Source organism: Vulpes lagopus, chromosome 8, assembly GCF_018345385.1.
Source record: "Vulpes lagopus strain Blue_001 chromosome 8, ASM1834538v1, whole genome shotgun sequence".
NCBI classification, from domain to species: domain Eukaryota; kingdom Metazoa; phylum Chordata; class Mammalia; order Carnivora; family Canidae; genus Vulpes; species Vulpes lagopus.
This window is the reverse complement of record NC_054831.1, coordinates 116,406,459-116,430,635: the sequence shown is the minus strand read 5'-3', so window position 1 is coordinate 116,430,635 and position 24,177 is coordinate 116,406,459. Positions and strand designations below refer to the sequence as shown.

The 24,177-nt window shown below is 35.3% G+C and overlaps 1 protein-coding gene across 4 annotated transcripts in view; it reads left to right on the top strand.

The window, feature by feature from the left end:
• Positions 1–24,177, top strand: part of PHKB (phosphorylase kinase regulatory subunit beta) — a 219,759-nt gene that overhangs the window by 126,037 nt on the left and 69,545 nt on the right. For all 4 annotated transcript variants that reach the window (XM_041766919.1, XM_041766922.1, XM_041766920.1 and 1 more), the window contains exon 15: positions 9,298–9,392. In XM_041766919.1, coding sequence (XP_041622853.1) covers positions 9,298–9,392 — 95 coding nt within the window. The remainder of the gene's footprint in view (positions 1–9,297; positions 9,393–24,177) is intronic.

Here is a 24,177-nt window from a genome sequence, read left to right as displayed (position 1 = left end):
GAACATACACACAAAAGCATTATTATGCATTTTTCTGCATCATTGCTTACTAAAATTTCAAATATTATTAGCTTTTGCATCAAAAAGACTATCATATTAGAGTCAATTCCTTAATGGCAAACAAATTATGAAACAGGTTGATTGTAAATACTGTATGTACCTGCACTAGAAGAACTGCTTACTGTGTGAAGAATTGTTACTGTCTTTGTTTTTCCCAGTATTATTGCATAAATGCTAAAATTGTTTGTGTTGTAAGAGTAATCATCTTTAGTTTCTTTTTTTTTACATTCCATTAGGGAAGAATATTTCAGATTTCCAATTCAAGCTTTTTACAAATGACATATAAGAGCACACAGAAGCTAACCAAAGAAGAGAAAATTAAGTTAATGCAGTTTTCAATTTGCTTGTTTCCTAACTGCTTTTTTGAGTCCATATATACTTAATGCTAATTTAAGAACCAGTAGGAAAATTTTCATCTTTTAAAGGGACAGCTTCTTGATAAGGAGTTGATATTATTTGTACAGGTTTTGCTTTTAGATTTTCTGAAAGAAAAAATATATATACATGAAGTAGTTTTCTTAGAATCAAGCCAGGTTGGCAAGGTTATCTCTGATTAGAATGTTATTTCCGTCTTAATAGCATGAATACAAAGAAGCCTTCTGGTGACACAACTAAACAAAACATGTTGTAGCAGAGGAGTAGTTAACTGATCTAAGGACAAGAATTTTAACATCAGAATCATAAATTCCTATATAAATTCGTTACAATTGAACATGATGAAATTTTTCTGATGTTGAAAACTAGAACTTGGGATGGATATCGGATTTGAGATCTAAATCTTTATCATCCTCTTTTTTGCTCTATATCCAGTCTAGGGTTGAGTGCTGGAAAGAGTGCTATTTGAGCAAAGCCTCTGGATAAAATTGGGAAGGCTAATGAATTGGGAATGCAGAATTTACTATACATAAGCAAATTGGGCTTTTAAAAAGGAGAAGTTTGAAAATGTTATCAATCGGTAAAAAAGCATTGGCCCTTCCTTACTCTAAAATAAATGTATTGAATATAGACAGATTTTGAGTGTAGATAGCATTTCCTTATGTTAAGATGAGTGTCAACAAAAAATAGTCCAGACGATGCCGTCTCATCTGTTTCATGACCAAAAAGAAGAAAAACTTCATAAAGAGTCAATTTCTCTTTTCCTGCTGAGCTCCTAAAAAGGCAGTAGAGAACATACAGAAGGTGTGTTGCAAACTATGAAACCACATACTTTATTTCCCTCTGAAAAAAGAGATGCTACATATTCATTAGCTCTCTGACCTAACTGTGTGTCATCTGGTTAACAGACTCACTGGTTAAAATGAATAAAATCTCAGAAGACTAAATCATTTAGTTGCTCTTAACTATTGTATACTCATCCCAAGAACATCAGACTTCTGTGGATGTTATTTAGATTCCAGATACCACATTTACTAACAAAGTCTTATTTATTCATTAAAGGAGGCTTGGTTGGATATCTTCTTGACAGCATTTTGTGGGCAGTTAATTGGAGTTATCTGAAAATAATAAAACAGTAAATTTTTGAAATTATTCTATAATATATGACTTTCACTAATTCTCCCAGTTTTTTATCCAGTGAAGTCTAATGAGAATATTTAGCTTTTATATGTACATATATATGTACATATACATATATATGTATGTTATATACATATATAAGCAAAATATTCTTATATATACATATATATATACACACACACACAATAATGAATAATTATGCAACAAAACCATGTGACTTTTATTACATTGTTAGAGCAAAAAGACTCAATATGCTATTTCCTGGCTTGAGGCCTGAACTGCCCAGTGTATTCTTAGACAATAGTTAATTATCACAGTATTTTTTTCTTTAAAAAATTAAGATATTCAAGATTATCACCTTCACTTAGGCACCACTATAAGATTCCCAAATCATTAAAGATTAGAGCATTATAGAACTTAAGATAGGTGGATAGAAGAATTTTTTTAGGATGGATACTTTGAAAACATTAATAATAAATATCAATACTTAAAACAAGGCATGTTCTCTAATTAAACTTGAAAATATTGAACAATTTTTAAAAGATTTATTTATTTATTTTAGAGAGAGAAGGGGGCACAAGTTGGGGGAGTGGCAGAGAGAGAATCTGCAAGCAGACTCCTCACTGAGCACAGAGCCTGATATGGGGCTTGATCTCATGACCCATCAGATCAGATCGTGACCTGAGCTGAAACCAAGAGTTGGACATTCAATCAACTGGGCAACCCAGGTGCCCTGAACATTTTGACCAATTTTAGTTAACTACAACTTTCCCTCCAACACACACACACTCCCAAAACAGTCAGATGAATGAAAATTTTCTTGAATTTCGCAAGGATTTTTTTTTTCTTGTCAAGATGAGTGTTACTGAATTTTTTAGGAGGGTTAGGAAGTTTTTAAAGTGATAAAATAGATATAGAGGTACCTTAAAATATCCAAAATGCTATGTACATATAAAGTTCCCAAATTAATTTCTTAGATGTCTAATGTTCTTTGGTAAGTCATTATTTGGAATCTATTTTCCAGTAGAAACTATATTTTAAATGATTATTAACAGCCAGCACACTTGGAACTAACCATGTGATATAGATTATTTCTCTGATATAATCATCTTTATCCTTCACTTTCTTCTCTGTTAGTTTCTTCTTTTTTTTCTTCATGTTTTTCTTCAACTGTGACAGGAAGATGAAGAGTTTTGGGATCATGAACTTAAGGAACTAGACAGTTTAGGATTTCAATACAATTTCTACTACTTACCACTTATATGACTTGAAGAATTTTCTTAACTTCTTTGATTGTCAGTTTCTTTATTTTTTAAAGGATTAATTGATGAAGAAATAGACATAAAGCATTTACTGTGGGACAGATACATAGTTACATGGTTCTACTTCCTGTACTTCCTTCTACCCTCCCTCCCTCTCTCAGCCACCATTTAGGAGATAGTATTTGTTAAAATGTATTTCATAGTTCTTATTAACCAGGCAACTCAGGATGCTCACGGGCCCTCCTTGTAGGTACGCCCATAGCCACAAAACATCACAAGAAGAAAATGCTTCCCTAGTTGCTACTTAACCATTCATCTTCTCCATGATTTAGCAATTTGTAGAGGCCTACTGTATGCTAGTTACTGACATCCAGTAGCTCTACAGTAAGAATTGAATGTGACAACCTAGGAAATATTTCTGTCTCTCTGAGGGCAGCTTAGTTTCTAATTACAATGTTTGTAACTAAGGTAAATCCATTTGTATTTGATTTCATTCACGGTATTTTTTGCCCAATTGACGTCAGATATAAAAGCAACTTACTAAGCCTGGAAATCTAATGTTTTTTAAAGTTAAAGTTAATGATCAAGTGCCCCCTAGTGTGCATGAGGACATAAGAAACTGAAGTCTTGATTTTCATTGGTCTCTTGACTTCAAATGCAGTTGACGCCTTATTCAGTATAGCACATGGTTTTGTTACTGATCAGTTAAAGATAAAATGAACAGATAAGAGTACATGGATATATTTCTGCATTGTGGTTGCTAAGAGATTTCCCAGCTGTTACACTTCAGGAAACTTCAAGCAGAAAGACATTGATTTCTAAGCACTGTTGTTATCTTTTTCATGGTATCTTTGTGATTGCTAGTGCCCTAAAGTGGGATTTCTGTGCAGTAGGCATTATTAACAACTCGAGAGCACATGTAATACAGTATAATTTTAAAAGCCTCATCTAAGAAGATTTTCTTCCTTTAGCTTATTAGATAAATTTCTGGCTTTCTTAAATCTAAACTGTTTAGTTGAATTGCTACTAGGGCTAGAAAACTTGCATAAACATGTATGATCCTACCCTTAAATATATTAGTAAAATTGAATATAAAAGCAGTGATACCTAGGGTCTGAGAAGACTGCAAACATACTATCAGACTGTTTCCCAGAAATACTAATAATACCTGCCTTAAAATGTATCCGATTCTGTGCTCTCTCCTTTTTAAGTATTATCTTAAGTAATCTTCCTAGCTTATTTATGAGATGGATACTGTATGTCATAACTGAGGCTCAGAAGAATTTACCAACTCACACAAGGTCATATAGCCCATGACTAACACTTACTGATTTATTCAGGAGTCTGCAGGGTGATTGTGTCACTTGTAACCTTTGTGGCATTAAATATGCTCATTAAAAATAAAAAGTTTACTAACTTAATAAGATATTAATTTGTATCCTGTTTTCATTTATATGCTTATTGTTAAAAATATATTTGTCATTTTTTGCCCTCTACTAATTGTCTAGTTTGCTTTGCCCATTTACCCTTGATATTTATGGGTTTCCTTATCAGTATGCATGAATGTTTTATATATTAGATATACTAAACCTCCTTGGTATTTTCCTCTTTTGTTTGCCTCTGAATTTTTTTGCATTCTTTTTTGATGAATGAAATTTAAAATCTTTACATACTTAGATATATCATTATTTTTTAATTTAATTCTGGCCATGGAACTTAACATTTAATTTTGAGAAGTCCATTCCTGTTAGTCAATTGAGTTAAAAATATTTATAATTTTGAATTATTTTGGTATAGTATATGAAGTTGAGGATCTATATTTTCTTTTTCTCTGTAGCTTATTTCTTAATACATGTGTTACTAATATATGTCATTGCAACTGAGAATCAGTTAGGCTTTGAAGCACATAATTTTTACCCCATAAATTATCTGCTGAGCCTATTTTAGTATGTCCTATGTAATTTTGGTGTCATGATAAAAGTACTTGCTCTGTTAAATTTCCTTTGAATTGTCATTTTATTAAAGAAACAAAAATTCTTGGTATTTTCTTTTTACCCTTAATAATGACTGTTTGAAGTAAACCTGGTATATTTTTCATAAAATTTTTATGAATAAAAAATACAAGTATTAATGGACATAATCTGTCATGTAAAGATTTAAAGATAGCTGTCCCTAAATATAGAAATGCTTGATTATCTGTGAGGTTTGGTACCATATTATGAGATGTAGAAAGCCATTACTCTTTTATCCTTTTTCTCTTATTTTCATTTTAAATATTCTGCAGTTGGTCAGGCACAAGTTCTTTCAGGCTTGCCACTCTTCAGCAAAAAGCCAATGCCATGGAATCAGCCCATTGAGGAACTCTGTTTTGCCTCCTGAATGTTAAAAATCAATTCAGTGAGAAGACTATGTCTATTAACCTGATCTTTTGAGGCATTAGTCACTTTTACCATTATGGAAATGAAAGCAATGATTACAGCAATTGATGTTTCCTAATTTGTTAATCCACCAGTTTATTATTTTGTTTAATAAGTCTCTTGAGCACCTACTATATGGCAGATGCTGTGCTAGAAAGCAGGGAATAGAGGCATATAGCCCGTGGGATTATAGATGAGCACATGGCGTAGATTGGAATATCAAGCTAGATATATAGATGCAGTACAAATTGAGAAATGAGAAGGAAATGCAAAGAAAGAAGTTTTTCAAGAGACTTGGTTAACTGTTTGATCTATATCAATTTTAATAGATTAGCATTTATGGTTTCCAAGGATATAAGATTTCTTAATTTTTCTGTCATCATTTATAAATAACAAAATAATAAAGATAGAATTCCATTTCTGTAAAAGACAGTGAAACATTAATTATGTAAAATGCTTGTTGGTAGTGGAAATTTTTTCACATCTCAATGATCAGACAAATGAGATAGGGAAATAATTTGGTGTTATTTAGAATATCACTGTACTAATCAACCCTGCATCATGAGTTCAACTGATATTAATAGAAATTATATGGCGATATTTGCCATTAATTAAGCCTATATTGTTTTCATTTAAATTTTGTAAAAGTTTATTTTTTTTCAGAAATAAAAGAATGTTTTGTGATTTGAATAGGAAAAATATATCAAGGACCAAATTATTTGTTTAATGTTTTCTCCTCTTGGTATTTTTTTCATCTGTGTTTGTACAGTATCAGTATTCTTAAGGGATAAGATTAGTCTGGAACCCAAAATCGAGAGAGAGACTGCCTGTTTGAACCCAAGCTCTGTCATTTACCTGCTGTGTGCACATTGCTTAGCCCCTCCACTTCTCCATTTTGTCATCTGTAAAATGAAGGTTGTAATGAGGATTAATGATTTAGCATATATGAAATGCTCAAACGAGGCCAGGAATGTAGTAAGCACTGTGGAAATGTTGCCCTGGTTCCTGTGGCAGAGATAGCAGTAGCTGTGGTATCTTCGGTGCAGCAGCTTCTATAGGTGCTACAGTCGCTGTTCCTCCTTTTTCTTGTCATACTATCATTAATATCACTTTTATTATTATTAAAAACATCTTCCAAGAGTTACTGAAAACACTGTCAGATAGCATTGTATACATACCCTGAAATTGCCGTAGAATAGAAATACCAGTAATAATGAGAAACAGTACCCCAGCTGCATAGAAGTTTACAAGCATGTCTGTGGTTGACTCTCTGCTCTGTTTTTCAGAATTATTCACTGACTAAAAGAAGCTATGGAAAATGAAGGTTTGGGGTTTTTGTTGTTTTTTTTTTACTACTAAATATTATATGCAGGTGAATTTATACAAAACTCTGCATGGTGTTGTTTTTAATGTAATCAGTAAAGAACTGAAGATCAAATATGAAAAGAAGAAATTTTCATAGCTAAGTACAGCAGAAATTGTACTGATTCACTTTGGGAGAAGTTAAATTCTTTTTTTTTTTTTTTATGTTATCCAATTAGCTTTACATATCTGGGCATAACTAAGATAACCTTATAGATGTGCAGTTGCTGGGACAGAGTACCTGCTGTAATTTGCATAAATACCACCACTTGCACTCCAGCAAAGGTTATGCAGAATTACATTTGAAAGTTTTCTTCCCAGCATAGTCCTCTCCATGTCCATGGAGAATCCCTGCTACGTTGAGCCTTAAGTACTGAATCTCTCTGAGGTGTGTTACAGCAGTAGACACAGAGAACTCCTGACTAAATACCTTCTCCTTACTCTCTTCTTTCAGACACTCTAAATTACCTTCCTTGTTATGTCCTTGGATTTTATCCAAAGTTGCCACAAGGAACTACCACATGAAAAGGGCTTCCAGTGCAACAGTACAACACCAGTCCAAGCTATTGCCTTATTTTTTTTTTCAAGGTTTTCTTCATTTATTCATGAGAGACACAGAGAGAGAGAGGCAGAGACACAAGCAGAGGGAGAAGCAGGCTCCATGCAGGGAGCCCGATGTGGGACTCGATCCCAGGACCCCAGGATCACACCCTGGGCCGAAGGCAGGCGCTAAACCGCTAAGCCACCCAGGGATCCCTGAAGCCATTGCTTTCATGCTGGCTAGTGCCCCATAAAAAATACCCTGTCTCAGAAATCTCTTTTGGAATTTAGTATTAGGAAATACTTTGCTCTTCATGAACTGGTTTCCTTTCTTGAGAGAATGCAAATACATTATTCTTAGAACAGCTTTATTGAGGTATAATTTATATACCATATCTTAGCCTATTCAAAGTTTAAATTCATTGGTTTTTAGTTTATTTATTTACAGAGATTTGTACAACCATCACCACAATCAATTTTAGAATATTTTCATCACCATTCAAAAAAACTCATATCCAGTCACTCCCCACTCATCCTCTTTTTTTTTTTTTTTTTAAGATTTTATTTATTCATGAGAGACCTAGAGAGAGGGAAAAGCAGGCTTTCCATGGGGAGCCTGATGAGGGACTCAATCCCAGGACCCTGGGATCATGACCCAAACCAAAGATAGATACTCATCCACTGAGCCACCCAGGTGTCCCCCCAACTCACCCCTTATCACTTCATCCTTTCCCCCAACACTGGACACTCATTAATCTTTCTATTCCATAGATTTGTCCATACTGGACATTTCATACACCTTGAATCATATAATGCATGGCATTTGTGACTGACTTTTTTCACTTAGTCTGTTTTCAGGGTTCACTGATGTATCAGCACTTAATTCCTTTTATGGTCAAATAACATTCCCTTGTATATATACTGCATTTGATTTATCCATTCATCTAGTGATGGACATTTGGGTTGTTCCCACTATTTTGCTTTTATGAATAATGCTGCTGTAAACTTTTATGTACAAGTTATTGTTTGACATATGTTTTCATTTCTCTGGGGTATATACGTAGGATTAGAATTGCTGAGTCTATGGTAAACTGTGTGTTTAACATTTTGAGCAATTCCAAACTGTTTTCCAAAGTAACTGTACCATAATGCATTCTCTCCAACCATTGTTCTTATCTGTTTTTTTGATAATAGCCATCCTAATGGATATGAAGTGGTGCCTCATTATGATTTTGATAATCATTTCCCAAACGACTTAATGTTGTTGAGCATCTTTTTGTGGGATTATTAGTAATTTGCGTATGTTCTTTGGAGAAGTGTCTATTCGGGTACCATGACCATTTTTTAATTGTGTTGTCTTTTTTTTATTGAGTCATAAGATTTTTTTTAATGTATTCAAAACAGAAGTCACCTACAAGATACATGATTTGCAGATGTTTTCTCTCATTCTGTGGGTTGTGATTTCACTTTTTAATCATTACCCTTGAGGTCCAAAGGTTATAATTTGACAAAGTTCAATTTATCTCATCTCTTCTTTATCACTTAATGTTTTGATTTTATAGTTTTATCTAAGCCAAAGTCACAAAAATTTACTCTTTTATTTTCTTTGAACAGTTTTAAAGTTTTAGGTCTTATGTTCAACTTTTGATCTATTTTGAGTTAATTTTTGTAGATGATTTGAGGAAGAGGTCCAACTTTATTCATTTGCATTTAAATATACTCAAGTTGTCCCTGCACTATTTGTGAATAAACCTATTCTTTCCCCCAATGAATTAGCCTGCTTTCAGGGTTCATTGATTTAGCCTCATCCATAAGTTTTGGTATGTTGTCTTTTCATTTTCAATCATCTTATCAGAATATGTATTAGAAAGTATTTTCTAATTTCCCATTTAACCCATTGGTTATTTAGGAGTGTGTTAATTTCCATGTATTTGTGAATTTCTAAAATTTCTTCCTGTTGATTGATTTCTAATTTCATTCTATTGTCAGAATAATACATTGTATACTTTTAATTCTTTAGATTTATTGAGGATTGTTTTATGGCCTAGTATATGGAAAATGTTCTGTTAGGTCTAGTTGGCTTATAGTGTTGTACAGATGCATTTTTGATAATGTCCTTTCCCTTCTCTTTTTTTTTTCAGCTGATGAATTAATCAGTCCTAAAGACATTGATCCTGTCCAGCGCTATGTCCCACTACAGAATCAGCGTAACGTGAGCATGAGGTTTTCCAATCAAGTAAAGAGATTTTTTTTTCTTAATTTAGACTTGTCTAAAGACATTTAAATGTTAATTTAAAAAAATTTATTCTAAAAAAAAAAAAAATTTATTCTGAATAGGTTTTTATTGATTTTTCTGAGGGCAAGGCTTTTCTCTTTTCTGGTTAGTTAAGATTTACTTGTGGTAAAAGATTATTTATTAATGAAGAAATATGAGTCAGATGTATCCAACAGGATATCTTCCAGACAAATGTTTTCATCTTCACAGTGCTTGAGTTTAAGGTGTTAAATGCCTTCAGGAGGAAACAGTATGTATGTGTGGGCAAGGGAATATATGAGGTAGAAATGGAGTCTCATTGAAAGGCCCTGTGCTTAATTTCTATTTCTGTGTCTCAGTGACAGAACTGAGTGATTGACAGAGTGTTCTTCGTACTTAGTGACATGTTGGCTGGAGGAATAATTTAAAATTTTTCACATTTACTAGCTATGGATTCAGACTGTGTTGTGTCAACAAAATAAGTGTTTGCAGGATCAGCAAGATTGATGTTGATTTGAGCAAACCCTCAAGTATTAAATGATACCAGTAATGAGGACTGTTAAAATGAAAATGTTGTGGATTATGGAAACTGCCTGAGGAGAAAGGGAATGAACCTGAGTGTGTGCCTGGGATTCCAAGCAGTTAACATTTATTTAATAAGAGTAACAGTACTTCCAGGAGATACGCTTATAAAATCAAAATGCCCTTTTTGAGGTGCCTGAGTGGCTCAGTTGTTTAAGTTTTCAACTCTTGATCTCAACTAAGGTCTTGATCTCACAGTCATGAGTTTGAGCCCCATGTTAGGCTCCACCCTTGGCATGGAGCCTAATTAAAACAAACACAAAAAAAACTCCTTTTATTAAAAAAAAATGCATATACATATAATACACACATATACATTCACACACACAAATAAATACTTGTTTTAGTGAGAGAAAGGGAGAACCAACCAGGTCCATTAGATTGTGTCACACTATTTCTCTGATTCTTTTGCTGGTCTTCAACAAAACATGTAATTACTCACAGTGGTTTATATATGAGAAGCTATTTCGGAGACTTGTAAATAAATGTTAAGATTTTTCTCAAGAGCGTGAAATCCCTATATTAATATGTGTTAGAAATTTTTCACTGGACTGTTGACTCCTGTGTAAGGTGAGGATTTGGGCTTTATCTTAGTTGCACTTGTATCAGTGCAGTACAAGTATATATTCTGTACAAATTTGAGATATGCAATTTCACTTGATGAAATGGTAAAATAGGGAATACATTTAACTTCATATTACCCATTGCTGTGATTCTGAGCCATTTTAAGACCAGTATGTATCATTTACATAGCATTTCACATGTGTTACACACTTTTGTAGGGTAATGAAATCTCAAAGCCTTTAATTAGAAAATAAATAGGTCACAGATTTGAGTTGTGGGAATAGGAGCCAGAGAGCACCAAAGCACATAACTAACAAAATCAACAATTCAAACAGTTATTTCATGCTTGATACATATAAGGAAGGCTGTGGATTATGTGTAATTTTTGACATGCAGTATACTTCCTACTCTTTCTCTCCCATTCAAGAAAAGCCAATTAGAGTACAAGTGAGAGAGAATTTTATAGAGAACTCACTCTAGGTGTGTTTTTTATATTGAAATCATTTTTTTTTAAATTGCTACTAAATTATTTGTGCTGTGCCTCCCAGGTGAAGCCACATCCTACGTAAGAGCCTTGCTGTAGGGTAAGGACAAAGACTTCTCTCCTGCAGCTTCATGGGGATTATATCTATACAGACTTGCATACAGTTTCTGAGAAGGAGATGATGGAAGGATTGGCAGCAGAAAATTCCCGGGAGCCATTATGCCCCACCCTGTTGGCAACTTGGTTGTAATGATATATAAAATGACGAGATGCCATTTGCCACTTTCTTGGCAGTAGCATGACCTTGTCCATTGCTGGGACTGGGTGGCATGGACTAATGAAATAGAGATCAGACATAGCCCTCTGCTTGAAATGTTGATGTCACAGACCTCTTAATCATTATTGACCAGGTCGGACTTTGCAATTAACTGATATCCAGGGATTGTCCAGGTGCTTTAAACCCTACTAAAAGATGGAAAGAGTAAAGAAGGAGTAGTAAAGTTCAGGCAATTTCTGGAAATGAAAGAAGTCCCTGACTTTGAAGGAAGCTATATCAGAGGTCCTTTGCCTTAGTGATTCACTAGATGAACTCGCGGGATTTAGAAACTCTGTTGCTTACACTTATGATTTATTACAGTGAAAGCATGCAGGATAAAATAAGCAGAGGCACTCGGGGCAAGTCTTGAGGAGACCGGGCACAAGCTTCCCAGTGTCCATTCCCAGTGGAGTCATGTGAGACACAGTTACGCAGCAATGATGTGTGAAAACACATACAAAGTGTTGCCAACCAATATTTGCTCAAGCTCGAGTGTCCAGGGTTTTTATCTAGGGTCATTCATGTATGCACATAGCACCTGCATGATTGACCTTGGTTATTCAAGTTCTAGCTCCCCAGGGTGGGGGGGGGAAACAGATGTTCACCATAAATCACATTGTTAGCGTAAACCATCTGGACAAACTGATACAGTATGGCCAAAGGCCTTAATTAAGCATACAAAAACGCTCTTATCTGACAGAACATTCCAAGAAGCCAGCCAAGGACCCATCCTGCAAATATTCTTTCTTGGGAATGTTCAGTTTGAACAGCCTAGGCCTGCTGAATTAATTCTTTCCTTCACAAAAAGGTTATGGCAGAAGGAAGTTTCCAGAATCCAGAAAGGAGAAAGTGTGCCAGAACTGTGGCATTGTCCACTCCTTCAACTCTGTATAGGGCTATTGATGAATTACAGACCTAAAACATTGAGGACTAAATTGAGAGCTATTGATTTCCTTAACAATACCCATAGCGAATTAATTTCATGTGAAAGGAAGTCCTTTTATACCTGGGTTTAAGATGGCTGTTGGAAAAGTATGCTATCATCTGGGATGACCTTCCTCACTACTCTCTCACTAGTCAGAAATTGCTGTTTTCTTTTGAAGAATGGAGAATAAAACAAATCCCCTTTTATAGGTAAATTTAGAGGAGTAAAAAGAAAGCTATTGTGAACAACAGCAGATATACTTTGTAGTATTGTGAGATTTTGACTCCCCCCAGAAAAACCCCTCCAGAAACCCACCTTTTGGAGATCTTAGAATGTAAGTTCCCAGAGATCAGAGAAAATGTTTCATTTATTTTCGTAGCTTCAATACCTGTGATAGAATCATCATGTTTAACTTGAATGTTTGAGTATACTTGAAGGTATGTGTGGGAGGAAGGTATAGTGGACTTCTCAAGCAAATGTCTCTAAATTTGTACCTCTAATCCTCTTTCCTAATATTTATTTTTTTTTCTTTCCTAATATTTAAACTTGAATTTCCAACTACTTGGTGATCATCTCTCCACAGATCTAGTATCTAAGATCCATCATTTCTGGATGTATACTTATTTCCAACTTATTCAGTTGTAGACATTAAATATGCACAGCTTTTTCATGTCAATCATATCTCAGTAACATTGTTCAATATATTAAACTTTTTATGAATTAAAATTTTCTTTAATTTGTTTTTTAATTCTAGTTGACATACAGTGTTATATTAGCTTCAGGTGTACAATATGGCAACTCAACAGTTCTATACATCACCCTGTGCTCATCACAGTAAGTGCACTCCTTAATTTCCATCACCAATTTAGCCCATCCCCCCACCTTCCCTCTAGTAGCTGTCAGATTGTTCTCTATAATTAAGTCTGTTTCTTGCTTTGACTATCTCTTTTTTTCTTTCTCATTTTTTTCTTTGCTTGTGTGTTTTGTTTCTTAAGTTCCATATATAGTATTTGTCTTCCTCTGACTTCTTTTACTTAGCATTATATTCTCTAGCTTCATCCATGTCATTGCAAATGGCAAGATTTCATTCTTTTTTTATGGCTGATAATATTCGTGTGTGTGTGTGTGTGTATATATATGTATATACCACATCTTCTTTTTCCATTCATCAATCACTTGGACACTTGGGCTGCTTCCATAATTTGGCTCCTATAAATAATGCTGCTATATACATAGGGGTATGTGTATCCCTTTGAATTAGTGTTTTTGTGTTCTTTGGGTAAATACTGTGCAATTGCTGGGCTATAAGGCAGTTCTATTTTTAACCTTTTGAGGACACTCCACACTGTTTTCCAGAGTGACTACACCAGTTTGCATTCCCACCAACAGTGCATGAGTGTTCCCTTTTCTCCACATCTTTGCTAACATTTGTTATTGTGTTTTGATTTTATCCATTCTGACAGGTATGTGGTGATATCTCATTGTAGTTTTGATTTGCATGTCCCTGATGATAAGTGATGATGAGCAAAAATACATTTCTAATACCAAATGTGTTAGCTTCTCTCTTCAGATCTGCCCTTCCTTCCATTGTGCTTGTCTTGGATAAGGACATTGCCTTCAGTAGTCCCTTCTTTTGCCAGTAGTTCTTCTGTCCAGATGGTTCTCATATTGGCTCTGCCTTCACAATAGCATTGATATTTGTCTCTTCATACTCATCCCCATTGCCATGTACCACTTAGACTTCATTACTACTCAGTGGCATGGTTTTAATAATATCTCTCTGTCTCTAGTCTCTCTGTTTATTCCTTGTGCTTGAGAACACATGATCTTATAAAGCCTGGGTCCATTAATGGAATTTCTTGCTTAAAACCTTCCATGATGGGGCACTGGGGTGACACAGTCAGTTAAACATCTGACTCTTGGTTTTGGTTCAGGGTTGTGAGATCAAGCCCGTGTTGGGCTCTGCATTGTGTGTGGAGTCTGCTTAAGATTCACTCTCCTCCTCCCTACCTCTCCCACTAGTGCACTTTCTGTATGTGTGTGTGTGTCTCTCTCTAAAATAAATAAATATATCTTAAAAAAAGAAAAACCCTTCCATGATTCCCTACTCTCCCCAGGATAGATTGTAAACTCCATATCCTAACATTTGAGGTCCTACACAGCACCTCAATTTCTTATTTTTCACCTGTATCTTGCAGTTTCTCCAGATTTCTTCCAATCCTCCTGTACTACAGTTTGAGCAGGCTTGCTGATCTAATATAGCACCCTGCCCTCACTCATACTCCTAGGCTTCCACATCAATCTTCATCCCAAAACCCAGGCCTCTTTGTAGGCAGAATACTTAAAATCCACGTCCCAAATAGTGCCTCTTTTTTTTTTTTTAAGATTGTTTTTATTTATTCATGGCAGACAGAGAGAGAGAGAGAGAGAGAGAGAGAGAGAGAGAGAGGCAGAGACAGGCAGAGGGAGAAGCAGGCTCCATGCAGGGAGCCTGATGTGGGACTCGATCTTGGGTCACCAGGATCACACCCTGGGCTGAAGGCAACGCTAAACCTGCTGGGCCACTGGGACTGCCCATCTTTTTTTGAATAGGGTATAAAAATTGTATAAATGCCTATTGTAAAAAGTGAAATAATATAGTTGAGATTACAGTGCAATTACATTATATTACACTGGGAATATTGGGTATTCCATTTCCCTATCTCCAGAAAGTCTTTTTTAAAAAACAATACCTATTTTCACCTGTCTCCAAATTCCTGAATAATGTAAAGTTTTTTTGCTTCATTTCTTACCTTTGCAATTTCTGTTGTTTGTTTGAAAAGGTCATTTGTATACCTCAGCCCCCCTTCCATCTTAATCTCCTGATATTTAGTAGTTATTTTTAATTATTTTATTTATCACCTTTGTTACTCTACACATTGTAGTAAAACTACATTTTTGAGGTCATATCCTTTTAGGAACTTGTTTTTATCTTTGGTATCCTAAAATTTCATGGGAACCTGTTTTTTTGTGGGTCTTGTTTTCATTTGTTCTGCTTAGCACTTGAGCCTTTTCAATTTGTGACTTTCTTCAGCTGTGAGAGATTCTCATTAATTATTGCTTTTCTATTCTTTCTAGTAGGGCTCTTTTATTAGATCTTAGTCCTCCAGGAATGATCCCCTGAATCTCTTCCTTTTTTTTTTTTTTTCCTCAAATGGTTTCTGTTTCTTTGGGTTAAAAAACCCAAAACAAAAGTTCTGAGGTTTGGTTTTTGAGTTTTCCCCCCTATATTTAGACACTCTTCCTCAACTTTTTGTTACAGCTCTTCTGTTGAATTGTTTTTCAAAGCCATATTTTAAATTTCTAGTAGCTTATCTTTGTTCTCTTATTATACCTTTTATAGCTTCATGGCTTTTTATTTAAAGTAATTATCAATTTAGACAACCAAAATTTTTGAGGTGTCAATTTAATAAAAATGTTTAACTTTTAATTTTGAAATAAGTATAGGTACATAAGAAATTGCAAAGAAATATCCAGAGAGGGCCTGTGAACCCTTCACTAGCATTCCACAACATTAACATCTTATGTAACTGTAGTGCAATATGAAAAACAGAAAATTGATGATATAATTCACAGAGCTTATTCACATTTTATCAGTTACACATACACTCATTTGTGTTTGTGTGTGTGGCTCTTTTTTTATTACATGTATAGCTTTGTGTAACTGCCTCTATAGTCAAGATACTGAAATGTACCATCACCGTATCATCCTAAAACTTCCTTACTCCCTCACTGCTCTCCTTAACCCCAGGAAACCACTAATTTGTTTTCCATTTTATAGTTTTGTCACTTCACAAGTGTTATATAAATGGAACTATATGGCGTATAACCTTCTAGATTGGCTTTCTTCACTCAGCGTAATTCCGAAGAGAGAGATCCAAGTTACTGCATGTATCAGGTTTGTTCCTGTGTTTTGCTGAGTACTTTTTCACAGTATGACCATACCACTGTCTAACCATTCACCTGTTGAAGGCCATCTTGTGGGTTATTTGACCTTTTTTAGAATTCCATTTTGATTTACTTTTCATATTTTTTAGTATATTGATTTTGTAAATTTTCTTAGAGGTTCCTCCAGAAATTACCATATACATAGTTATCAAAAATCCTGCTGGTATCAGTGTTTGCCTTGCACAGAAGTATACAAGTATAGAAACCTTACTTCCATTTAGTGTTTTTTTCCTTTTTTACTTTTTAAATATATTTTTAAAGTATTTCCTCTGCATTTTTTGAGCAGTATATCAGACTGTGTGAAAAGTTCTGATTTAATTGTGAAATTTGATTGAAGAAATTCATGAGGTAAAAGTCTATTGTGCTAATCTCAACTTTTACCATTCCCTTGTTCTTTCCTTTCTGAACATCCCAGCCTTCTTCTGTTGTTTTCTTTCTGCTTAATAGCTTTTTATAGACATTATTTTTGAGTAGGTCTGCTAGCAACATAATTCGTTGTCTTCCTTTGTCTGATAATGTCATTATTTCCCCTTCATTCTTAAAGGATACTTTTGTTAGTCACAGAATTTTTTGATTGACAGTTGTTTTCTTATAGCACTGAGAATTATTGTACTACTTTCTCTGGCTTCCTAGTGTCAGGTGATAAATCCTTCATCAGTTCAAATTTGTGTTTTATAGGTAATACACCATTTCTATCTGGCCTGCATCTCCTCTGAGTGTAAGGCTAGGAGACACCGAGCTCCGCTGTTGTGGGTGGATCACTCCACTCAACTGGATTCGCAAGTGAGGATCAGGATAGGCTTGTCATGCTGTGAAGCTGCTGCAGTAGGTAGATCAGACGGCTGGTGCACTGGTTGTGGAGTGGGGTTGAGATGGCCTTCAGAGCTTTGCTGCTGCTATTACAGGTGAATTGGACTGCCCACTGAAGCCCAGTTTACAAAGCAGATATCAGGACAGCTCACTGGGGCTTCTTAGCTGATGCCACAGCCCTATCGGCCCTCCAGTACCTTGTGTGAAGCAGAGGTTGGGTGGACCCATTATAGCTTTGAAGCTTCTGCTAAAGGCACATTAGGCAACTAATTGGTTGGGAGCTCAGCTGAAAAGCTAGGGTTGGATTCCCCCAACTCAGTCTCTGTTGTGCTTCCTGTTTCCTAGTCCTTTAGCCAGACAGAATAGACTTTAATTGTTCTTGTGCTTATTTTTTAGTTTATTCCTGTTGGTTATTTTAGGCCATAGCCCTCTCTTGGTGCTCAGCCCAGCATTTGTGAGATCTCAGGAATGTGACCACTTTGCCTCAAGTCCTGACGTAGCCAGTCCAGTCTGCCTTCTTCTTTCCAGCTCCCAAAGTCATCATTATCCATTGAATTATTTTCATGGTGAATAATTGGATTAAGAGGAGGAGGGAAAACTGAGTCTAGGCCATTGTGTTCCCACCTTCCTTTCTTTTAATAAATAGTTTATCTTCATGAATCTTTCTATAAGTAGAAATTAGAATTAAGATTTCTTCTGTTCCTTGAATTGTCTTTTTTCCCCTTAATTAAAATTTTATTGAGATATAATTAATTCTATCCAATTCACTAAAGTGCCTAATATTTCTCATTTTACCATTCATAAGTGTATAGTTTAGTGGCATTAAATACATTTACAGTGTTGTGTAACCATCACTGCTATCTGTACTCAAAACTTTATATCATCCCCGACAAAACTCTGTACTCATTAAGTGAGTCTCCTCTCCCTCCAGCTCCTGGTAATCTCTATTCTAGTTTCTGTCTCTATGAATTTACCTATTCTTGGTACCTCATATGAGTGGAATCATGCAATATGTGCCTTTCTATGTCTGGTTTATTTCACTAAGTATAACCTCTGAGGTAATTTTTGTATTTCATTAACATGGTATTTGTCTCTCATTCTGTTGGTTATTTTGTCGCAGACCTGGTAATTCCTCGTTTATCTAATTATATATTAATGTGATAGACGGTCTGGTTATTTTAGTATATTAAGTAGTTTCTTCCCCCCACCACCTCAACAAGAGGTGAAGAAGATGTGTTTGGGACCTTTGTCTCACAGGGATCTGATGGGAAGCAAACTAGACTTCACTACCTTTGCCAAATGCCAGAATATGAAGGCCTTTACTTTGAGGAAACCATTGTCTATACTAGAAGTATTAACATATCACAGCCAATTTGTTCAATACATTCAGAGAAAACCCTGTTTTCTTGATGACTGTGGTTCCCTATATTGGGCATGGAGCTGGCTCCTGTGACCTTTAGTCAGTTCTGTGTCATGCCCCTCTTCTTATATCTGTCCTCCATTATACCTGCAAACTAAGTGCCCCTCTAGAGCCCCTCTTTTTGGTGGATCAGCTCCTACACCTGTGGCAGTATTTTGGTAGTGCTCTGGGATGGTGGTGTACTTTGGAATATACCTGTATCTATATCTATATCTCTATATTGGTTTTCACTGCTCCACTTTATTCCTTAATCCACGTCCATTTGCCGTCTTTTGTACTAAAAGTGTGCTGACATATCTTCTTTGATGGCCCTCTTTCTTTCTATTCATTGCTATGACTTTAGTCTTTTATGTTTATTTTAAATATCTATGTGGTCACTTCTGTGGGGCTGAAGAGGATCAGAATTGAGTCCATACACTCACTTTTTTATCTAGAACCAGAAGCCTAGGCCTCACCTTCTATGCTTGAGTCTTACCTTGTTGTTGTTAAGTATCTTTTTCTCCATCTGCACTCTATGCTACTTCAGGTCTTGGTTGATGACCCTAACACTGGTATTTGGGCAGAGTTGATGTTCATTAAGCAGTTGTGATGGCCACAAGTAGATGCAAACCAAGTAAATTAAATGTGAAAATTATTCAAGTTGTCTGATTAAGAAATATTTAAAGGAAAATAATTTACCCCAATTGTTAGTCCTTTATTCTTGTAAATATGGTAACAGTGTCTGTTTCACTTACCCCTGCTTTCCTATGTCACATTTGATTTGGAATAGACAAATTATACAAAAGACCATATTACCCAATCATCCCATAGATTACTCCTTGAAAACAAGTCTTGTGGATTTGGAAAATATGCCATTAAATCTGGTTTCCTATAGTCCTTTTCATACTCCATGTTACAACACTTGCCACACTACTGTAGTTGTTGATCTATGTGCCTGCCTCTTTGGCAGTGGTCCTCAGCACAGAAAATGCATTATATACTTTGTCTTCTAGGGCAAGAGAAAGGAAGTGAGAAAAATGAGAATAACCATTATTTATTGTGCTCCTGTTTATAGGCACTGTTCAAATTATTTTATATGTATTATGTGTGGTTTCAACAGTTTTCTGAAATAAATATTATACCAATTTTACATATAGATGTTTCAAAGAGGTTTAATATTTTTCCAAGGTCACACTTTTGTCAATATGTGTGCAGAACCAATATGAAGGTGTTAACTGAAGAAGGAAAGGAGGAAGAGCTGTCAGGCATTTGGAAGCAATGATTTTCATAATGGTGTGAAGGAGTTAACAGAGGAGATAGCTTGTTTCTCCAGCAGCCTGCCTCAATATCACATCACAGAAAAATAGTTGCAGCTGTGCCTTTAGAACACTGAGAGTCCTGTGGAAATGATCTGAAAATTAAGTGCAAGGATGTCACACTAGTAAAATGTAGGCTGAGATACATTATATATAAGATTTATCATATGAAGGGGGTCTAATTTTTACTTTCTTCTTCCCTGTTAGCATTAGGATGAGACCAAGTGCACAAGTCTAACCATTAGTGATTTTACTAGGGATTTCCCTCTTCCTTATCTAAAGGAAAGTACATTCAGGAGGCTAGCAAGCTTCTTTGAGTGGTTAGTCCTCTCTCCTTTCTCCCCAACTTGTTTCCCATTAGGAGCCCATCATTTTCTGTTGCCTAGGCAATTCTGGTGCTGGCAACCTACTGATTATCTGTGAATAAAATTTTCATTGTTCACATTGCAGCACCTCTGCCATGTTAATGTGAGAAAATGGTCCTTGAAGATGGTGTTTGTTTCCAGCCTTTGCTGCTCCTTGATATTTGGAAGAGGTCTAATTATTACAGAAACTAACCAGCTGACCGTGTACATTTCACTAAGTCATTGTATTCTATATTATTGTTGTCTACTGGGAATAAGGTAATTCTGTAGAGGACATCCCTTATAGCAACTGGGGAGTGGGTTTCTGTAGTAATATAGCAAATGGACTTTATTTTGAAATGTGTGTTATACTAATTAGAATACAGAAAATTTCTGGTTAAATAGAAAAACACACTTAATTCCTTTTGGCAGGATTTGCAGGATTCTATCTGAAATAAACACATATAACAGGTAATAGCGTAAGACCAGCCAAAATATTTTTTTTCCTTTATATTTAAGCCAATTTGAGAAAAATTGATCTTGTTTCTTGAAATAGATGTTGAATGGAACAGAATTTTTACATAAATAAGCCATTGTAATATCAAAGGAAGAGTCACAGAAAGCAGCACTCTGATATGAAATGTTATTTTAATATTCAAGATTATAAATAGATTTCTTATTGCCGGACACTCTGCCTAACAAAATAGTTAAGAGCACAGCTTCTGGAAACAAAATATATGTGTTTGAATCCAAGCTTGGACAAGTTGATTAGCCTCTGTGTACCTTATATTCTTTACATATAAAATCAGAAAAGTATCCCATAAAGTTATTTTAAGCATTAAAAGAGTTAATACAGGTAAAGAGCTCAGAACAGTTCCTGGTTTTTAGTTAAACAGTCAACAAATGTTAGCGCTTTTATTTGCATTTTCATAGTTCCAATACAGACATGATAGTTAATTGAGGTGCCCAATAGTTAATTAAAATAAAAGGGACAAGGTTGAACATGAACATGAAACTGAAACTGTGAGAGCAGACAATTCTTGGAAGGCCAGGCCTGAGGCTTAGTTCTTTAACAGAATATGGGGAGTAGCAGATGTTGGAGAAAGGGATATTCAAAAGAAGGGCAGAACAAAGGAATCTAGCAAGAAGGTAAAACGATGTCAGTGGGTAAGAAAATGTGGAGGAGATTGAGACAGTGGTTCAAGAAGGCAAACCTACCTAGTTGGCTGGGAGGAACAGCACAGCACTGGCAGAAATTCAGCTGTGAGTCTTCAGACCTTGCATGGTTCACCTGAAGTGTAATCTGGGGAAGGTCTCCTAATATGTCTGGGGTAAAGTTCTCTAATCTATAAAATTATTTGGCTGGGTTTGATTTGTAAATCTCCGTCTAGCAGTTCTGTTGCTGGCTTCCATGATCCTAGGTTATTGGTAACCTTCGAGTGCTTTCAGTGGATAGTGTGCCCAGAAGCCAGATTGTAGGGAGTTAAAGAGTGATTAAATGGTACAAGACCATCTGTTCAGGAACTGAGTTTGCTCCAATCAAAGAAAGGTTATAAGCCTCTCTTAATTTAGTACATTTGTACTCCTACAATATGGACTTATATACCTGCTTCCCTTTCTATTCCTGTTTCAAATCTGTTCACAGTTTTTAAAGGTTTATTAATCTTAGGTGATTTAAAGAAATTTTGCATGAGGCTCAATTTTATTCAGTTCAATTCATTCTAATGCTCCTAAATAGTTTAGTCAGTTCAAAACATAATTTCTACTTAAAGGATTAAAAAAAAAAAAAAAACTCCACTTCATTAGCTTGGCAAGGAAAGAAAGTGTTTGTGTGGGACCAAAAAGCCAAATTTATCTACAAGCATAGGAATAAATTTGAATACTCAACAGAAGTTCTTGTGATTATCATAATAAAACAGAATAAAATAGTCAAAGCATCAAAAATGCTCCTGAAAACCTAACCTGCATATGCCACAGCTACACAGAGGTTCTGTTCAGGTAATACTGTCTGTAGTCTTAAAGGGAAATGAGAGTTTCCTATCAGCTAATATTTATACCGCGGGCAATGAAAATTAAATGCCTCGATCAAAAGTATCCAGAACTGAAAAATGTTAAATTGAAAGGTTAAAAAAAAAAATCATCATTCTAATTAACCCACTGAACTTATTAAAATTAAAAGTTCCATTAATAGACATGAAATGTAATATTTCATCAACAAGATGAAGACTTCTTTTAGTTATGGTGAAATGTAAAAGAAAAATAGATCCAAGTAAAAAAAGCAAGGCTTTTGATCCATCATAAAGGTGTACAGGAACATTATGATCTAGTATTATTTTAATGAATCTACTGCAGGTCTCAATTTATGCCCCTGCTCTGGTCCAACCCCCTGGGCTTACTTATATTCCTGGCATTTTACTCTGAGAAAAAGAAAATCATATTTTTTCAAAACAACAAATAAATTTATGAACTTACTTTTTACTTTCCTATTCCTCTCTTTTTAAATTATTTTGAATCTATTAACAGCTTTTAAATGTCTACTGATCTTTGAAGAAAAACTGTACCCTTTAGTCCTATTCTAACCCCCTCTTATTTAATGAGCCATATTACAAGGAGCTGATTCTTCTAAACTAGAGGACTGCGCTTTAGGAGCCCCTGTCTCCCCAAGGAGTGATGTTCCCTCATGAGGTCCTTGGAGAGTTCCAGGTATTTTTGTCATCATACAGTGAATAAAATATGAGTATTTTTGGTCAGCTGCTTGAAGCAGTATTTTACATTTATGGCATAATTATCATGATAGAGCAGATCATGTGTGTTGAAGCACCCTTGAGAGAATTCAGTTTCACATTCATCATTTTCAGTGACACCCAAGCTTTGAATCTGAGAAGTAGACTAGCACATTTAATATGCCAATTAAAATGGATTGATCTACTTTGACAGTCTTTGGAGAAAAGGCTAATATGAAAGGAATGCTTTTTAGTCATAATAAGAGCTTATTTTCCAAGCTGCAGAAGTTCTAAATTTAGGATGAAAATCAGTACTTATTTACTAAATCATGTACATATTTATACAGAACTCAGTCACAAACATGTACACTTGTTGGTCTCTCATTTTTCAAATTAATGAAGAAAAGAGGGGGCTCATATTTGTTTTCTAAAAATGCAGGTGCATAAAATTTTGCACAAAGTATTTTCCAAAAGATTAAAGAATATCACATATGTGTGTGATAAATTTATATTTTTAAGATGACATAGTATACTGGCTTTGCATCATACAGGCCCAACTGTATAACCAGTCTCATCTACTGATTAACTGTGTGATTTTGGAATGCGTGGGTGGCTCAGTGGTTGAGGGTTTGCCATTGGCACAAGGCATGATCACAGAGTTCCAGGATCGAGTCCCGCATCAGGTTCCCTGCACGGAACCTGCTCCTCCCTCTGCCCATGTTTCTGCCTCTCTCTCTCTCTCTCTCTCTGTGTGTCCCTCATGAATAGATAAATAAAATCTTTAAGGAAAAAAAAACTGTGACCTTGGAGAGTTTAATTAATCTCTCTAGACTCACTTTTCCCATCTATTTAATGGTGATAACCATTTCTTTTTATTTATAATATATTTTTATTTATTGAAGTTTGATTTGCCAACATATAACATCCAGTGCTCATCCCGTCAAGTACCCTCCTTGGTGCCCGTCACCCAGTCACCATATCCCCTGCCCACGTCCCTTTCCACCACTGCTTGTTCTATTCCCAGATTAGGAGTATCTGATGTTCTGTTACCCTCTCTATTTTTTCCCACTTGTTTTCCCTCCTTTCCCCTATAATCCCTAATTCTTATATTCTCCGTATGAGTGAAACCATGTAATGATTGTGCTTCTCCAATTGACCTACTTCACTCAGCATATAATACCCTTCAGTTCCATCTATGTCGAAGCAAAAGGTGGGTATTCATCTTTTCTGATGGCTGAGTAATATTCCATTGTATATATACACCACATCTTTGTTATCCATTCATCCTTTGATGGACACTGAGGCTCCTTCCACAGT